Consider the following 6,000-nt stretch of genomic DNA (forward strand, 5'->3'; position numbering starts at 1 on the left):
AATTAAAAGCCAAGAAAGATGCATAATCACTACTGAAGCTGTTATATTTAAAATTATTTTTCCTCTTACAGTCTTTGTGAAAAAATATTTTAATAGTAAATTACTAGTTAATTTCATTCATGTTTGCTATACTTTGCTAAACACTTATTTCTTCTATATATCCTCACTGCCTCCTCAACTACAATTCATTACATTTCAGTTAGAACAATCTCAAAGTTGACTTTGCAGTGGGATTTCAGGAAGGTGTATATTGCAAGGAAAGAGATTTTTCTTATTTCTTCTGTGGATTCATTGGTGGATTCAAATTACCAGAAAAGTGCTCTCCTGGGACTAGCAATGCAACTCCCTGCAGACTATACTACCAGGAAACACTGTTTCAACTCAAACAAACAAATAAACCAAAAGTTTTAAATATATGGGCGTAGCACAAGGCAAGAACTGTACCATAATGAAGCATACTATTGTAGTCCTAATGCAATTAGGTAGGACCTAATGCAATACTTTTGATTTCCTGACTGCTGGTGCCAAGAGTGTTGACTGTTGAACCAAGTAAGCAGAAACGGTTAACAATCTCAATCCTTTCTCTATCCTTCATGGTGCTCCCAATTGGTCCAGTGCTGAGAATCTTCATATGGTTTTTTGTTTTGTTTTTTTATATTGAGCCTCAATCCATACTGAAAATCTTGATCTTCTGTAGCAAATGCTTCAGGTCCTCCTCAGTTTCAGCAAGTAAGGATGCATAACTCAGGTTGTTGATGAGTCTCCCTTCGATCCTGACTCCATGTCCCTCCTCACAAAGTCCAGCCTGCTGAATGATCTGTTCTGCATACATATTAAAAAGGTATGGAGAATGATGCAACCCTGATACACTACTTTTTTTTTAAGCATGGAGTCAGGGACCTGTGTAGGGTGCTGAAAAGCAGTGAACATAAACCATCGACTGCCAAGGGAACAAACAGTTCTGTCCTGGAAAGGATGAAATCAGGTTGCTCCCTGGAGGTAAGGATTTTGAAACTCCATCTGACAAACATTGGGCACTTAACCAGAAGAGATCAGTCCTTGGAGGAGAACGTCATGCTTGGAAGGGTGGAGGGACAGTGCAGGAGAGAAAGACACCCCGATAAGATGGGTTGACACAGTAACTGGGGTAATGGGGTTACATATTTTGGAGATAGTTAGATTGGCCCAGGAAAGAACAGGCTTCAGAACTATTGTGCATAGTGTCGCTACGGGTCTCTGTTGACTTGACGGCACATAACAACAAGATTGTCTCTATCCAATTTTTAACTTAGATAATCACAATTCTTCCTCTTAATCAATGTTTTACATTTAATTGACTTACACTTTACAAATGAGCTGAATCACTTTCTAAGATAGAAATAATCTGCATATTCTTTCACAGTATGATATAACAGACAGTCTGTAAACCTCAAAAACGTTATATATAAATTCTAGTGCACAAAGAGAAAATGCAGTTCATAATTCAGTGACGAATCAGAAGAACAATTCTTAATCAAATACTTATTTTATTAATACTTAATTATACTTATTACATAGTATAGTACTATTACTCATTAGAAATGCAAGTATTTATTGCTTATTAAAAATATAAATATCATTCTTGAAGGTGTATCCACATTTTTTAAAAGAGCTAGATTTCTGGAGCATCATGATTAAAAATACTCATATTTCGATAACAGAGTAATATAGGTATTAGTCCCATAACTATAAAAAATAAACAAAATTTAACAGCTAGAATAGAAAATTTCAAATATAAATTTAATGAAATAACTCACTATATCTAAAATATTGATATGGCCTACACAGCCATATTATAAGACTCATACTAAAAGATTCTCTTATTTACCAAAAATAACCATATTATTTCTCTATTTACCTACAAAATTTCAATAAAAATTACGAGATAATGGTACCCACTATAAGAATATCACATAATCATCATATTCTATTTCACTCTATGTCAAAAACACTTTATCTTATGTTGTTCTGAAAAGGCACAAAAGAATACACTAAAATATTTCTGTAAGATATGTGATGGGCATGAGAGGTGCCCTTTCTGCTTTCAGAACTCTTTAATTCATAACTTTTGAAAATAGGTGGAAGAGAAGAATGTGAGTCATCTGGGCATCCTTTTACAAAGAAACCTCTCTCCCTGAAGATGGTCTGACTCTCCACATAGAACACCATTGCCATAGAATACATACACCAGTGGTGTCACTGCATCAGCACTCATAAAATAAAAGGTTACTATGAAAAATATCTGAAACATGATCATGTGTCCTTCTTGGGAAGAGTGAGGTTTAAAAAATGTCTAGTTCCCTAAAAATCCTAATCTCTTTATTAACCTCAAATATACACTTATTGTAACACAAAGTCTGTAACAATGAAGAACAGTGGCAGTTGCAGATTGTGGTTATTCCTAAACCTGCCTCTACCAACTGGGAAGATGGCCAAGGAGGGGCATCCCTCAGGACAGCATGTCAGGCATCCAAAAATTTGGCCTTGACGTCAGATTGTGCATTGGAACAAGAATGGCTATTAAAGCTGAAAATTCATAAATATGAAATTTTGTTTATTATTGTACTTTGTGTAGATCATCGTACAATTTCACAATGGTCACACAAATACCTATACCAAAATTCTCAAAAAGACTTTCTTCACAATGTTCCCATGACACATTTCTACATAAAATCTATATTTAAATAATGATGTGGAAATGGTTTCATGATCATCAATGATAAAGCTTTTAATACGTTTGAGTAATAATAACAATTTTTATTTCAGATTCACTACACTTTCTGTATCATTATCTAAAAGAACTTTATATTTTGTGATCGTTACTTATTTGTATACTACTCAACTGTTCTAATAATTGGTTATTATTTATCAGTAATATCAAGCCTTTCTATTTTAAAAAAACTCAAAAACCAAACACCACAAGACTTTTAAAATGCAAAACTTTGTTCTTATTTTTGACTGTTTGTGTATGTGTGCATATGCAAACATGGGGAGGTAGGTTTTGAGATTGAGGTTTTGTTTTCACAAGTGACTTAAAATTTAATGACATGCTTTTTTTCCTTTAGGAATATGCCAAATTTTCAATACAAGTTTTTCAATCAAAATAGAATAAAATAGAAAATTAATTTACCATGCGAATTCTCTTCTGATATGCATAGATCTAAAGTAAACAGATCTAAGATGATAGCTTTCTTATTTTGTAAGGACATTAATTTTTAGGACAACATATTTTAAAAATTAACTTTTTGTACTAGAGTTAAACATGAACCTCAGAATCCAATCAAGTTAAACCTTTAGGATAAGTATTTCTACTAATTATTTTTCCAATTCTATAAAAGAAGTATAAAAATGTTACAAACCATAGCATGAACAAAGCTTTGCCTTTAATACTAAGAATTAATTATCATATTTTAAATATTATAGCATGAACAAAGCTTTGCCTTTAATACTAAGAATTAATTATCATATCTTAAATATTTTTAACTGTAATTTTCCACTTACACAATAAATGGATGCATATTCTAATATGAAAGTTTTCCTGTCATGTGTGTTTATAAGGCACCTTACTTTTAATAAAAGTGCAATAATATAATTCTCCATATAATAATATAAGACATGAAGAACATACGATGGGCATAGATACTGCTTCTTTTTCCCCTTCCCTTTCTTTGAAGACTTCTCTTTAGAATAGGCTTCTTCAACACACAAGGTAAGTAAAATAAAAAGGCCAATTGCCAGTAAGAACTTCATCTTGAAAAGTTAAATTTCAGCAGAACAATCTAAAAGAGAGAAAAAGAAAATATTTAAAAATATGAAACAAATTACAGCTACATTATCATGAATGTACAGAGTATGATAACTACAACCCTACAGACAAGTACATTTCTATATCACACCCTCACTGCTCAGACCTACTTGGTTCAATGATACACCTAAAGTTTTGTGAGGGACATACGAGAGATATTTTGATTTTTTTTTTTAATATGTGATGATTTTGTAGTAAAAGTTAGTTTAAAAGATGGTTCACAAAAAGCAAGATCCCTGTAAAGTATGAAAAGGGTACTATGCAAAACTTGTGAGTTAAATAAAACTTTCAATTGATATTGTATTGCACAGGCTATAAACCTATCTACAGAACAGACACAGTACGAAAAGTACTCTCTCTGGGTAGCACAGTTATCTCTATGTGGCACAAAACTATATTGCTTGAAAGGTGGGACAGATAGTGAGTCAGTGTACGAAAGGTCAGCCTTCAACAAGATGGATTGGCAAAGTGACTACAAGAGGTTTAAGCATATCAGAGATGTGAGGACGCCACAGAATAAGGTCCAATAGGTTGTTAACAGGGTCACCATGAATGATAGTCAATTTGAAGAGCCTAACAACAACTGCTTGAACGATATTTATACATAGATTTGTTTTTAAAAAACAATATTTTGAAGAAAAATAATTCTAAGTGTTAATTTACAAAGATAATATTAGAGCTTCAAACTCCTAGTGCTTTTGGTTATACACACTAACTTTGCAGGCTTTTTATCCATTAAAAAAAAAAAAGAAGTACATACTAGTTGAAGTTAGCTTTTTAGCTTCTCCACTTATGTGATTAAAACATTTATCATCAAGAAGATTACTCCAGAAATTCTAGGTAAACACTATGTGAAATAAAAAGCAAGTATGGTTATACTCTTCAAAATAATCTTCTTAGCCCTATTTTAATAACAATTTCCATGTTCAGATGAGAATTATATTCTTTCCAGAATCTCCTGCGTCAAAAACAACCAACCACACAACACTGGAAAGGTCCGCAAAGGAGAGCAAGATCCTTAACGAGATGTATCAATACAGTGACTCTATCAATGGATTTTAGAGTATCAGAGATGAAGAGGCCTGCACAGGACAGGGCAAGGTTCAGCTCTGTTACTCAAAGGGCCACCATAAGTTGTAGTGGACTCAAAACCACTTGAAATCAACAACCACCCATGGAATACTTCAACTTTTTCTGAATCCTCCATTTACAATTCATACATATTTTTCCTTTGTTTTCTGCAGAGTAGAAATCTAGTTATGATATTCCTCAGCACTCTATTAATCTTCATCTCATCCTTATGACTTTGTTTCACGACGTTGTTCATCTCCCTTTCCGCCCAGGATTTCCGACCCCCCCTCCTTACTTTTGTCTTTTGCACCCAAAGGCTAACCAGAAAGTCTTCTCCCCTGGCTCTCTAAACTGAAGGCTAGCTATGAGGAAGAGTGTGCTTGTCAGACCCACACCAACAGCAGCAGGCTCTGCTCTGCCAACTTACAGCATTGGACATACCCTCCCCCATCCTACAGCTGCACCTGCCTCCAGCTACCTTCGCTCACAGCAGCAGGTACTTCACCCACCTCCACAATCTTTCCTAAGAAAAGGGGATGAGGGGTCTCCTAAAGGTTTGCAATAGCTAAGAAATGCAAAGCTATGTGCTCTGTCATTATCTTAAACCCTCCAAAGGGCTGCAGTGACTGAGGGTTCTTAACAATCAAAACAACGCAAGAAGCCCTCCCCACCAACCTTGCGTTCGCCAACTGCCCTGGCCCTCTCCAGCCCTCCATGTCTCCAGCCTTCCATCTCTCTGAACCTTTCCACTCCTCCATCCCTCCCCACCCCTCTCCTCTCCTCCATCCCGCGCATCTCCTAGGACGACGCTGCACACCCGCCAGCTGCTGCGGCCCCCGGGCCCCCCGCCTGGCAGCACTCTCCTCCCGGCACGCCGCAGTGCTCCCCTAGCCGCCACCTCTTGCTCTGGACCCGCACAGGCGTTCATTACTGTCCCCAAGACACCCGCCCTCCCTCGCCCAGTCTTCTGCTGCCCCGCCCTCTAAATGGACCCCAGGCTCTTACCCCGTAGCGTTTCCGCCTGCAGCCGCCAGGCGAGGTCGCGCCGGCTGCCGGCCGAGGTCGCGGTGGCTGCCAGGGGTGCG

At 36.7% G+C, this 6,000-nt stretch overlaps 1 protein-coding gene across 1 annotated transcript in view; it reads right to left on the reverse strand.

Moving 5' to 3' along the window:
* Positions 1 to 3,818, reverse strand: part of GLRB (glycine receptor, beta) — a 154,880-nt gene extending 151,062 nt beyond the window's left edge. Inside the window, exon 1 of the mRNA XM_006884447.1 lies at positions 3,668 to 3,818. Coding sequence (XP_006884509.1) covers positions 3,668 to 3,789 — 122 coding nt within the window. The 5' untranslated portion in view covers positions 3,790 to 3,818. The remainder of the gene's footprint in view (positions 1 to 3,667) is intronic.
* Between the last annotated feature and the right edge of the window lie 2,182 nt (positions 3,819 to 6,000).

Source organism: Elephantulus edwardii, unplaced genomic scaffold (assembly GCF_000299155.1).
Source record: "Elephantulus edwardii isolate Elephantulus edwardi_28Jun2011 unplaced genomic scaffold, EleEdw1.0 scaffold00034, whole genome shotgun sequence".
Lineage (NCBI taxonomy): Eukaryota > Metazoa > Chordata > Mammalia > Macroscelidea > Macroscelididae > Elephantulus > Elephantulus edwardii.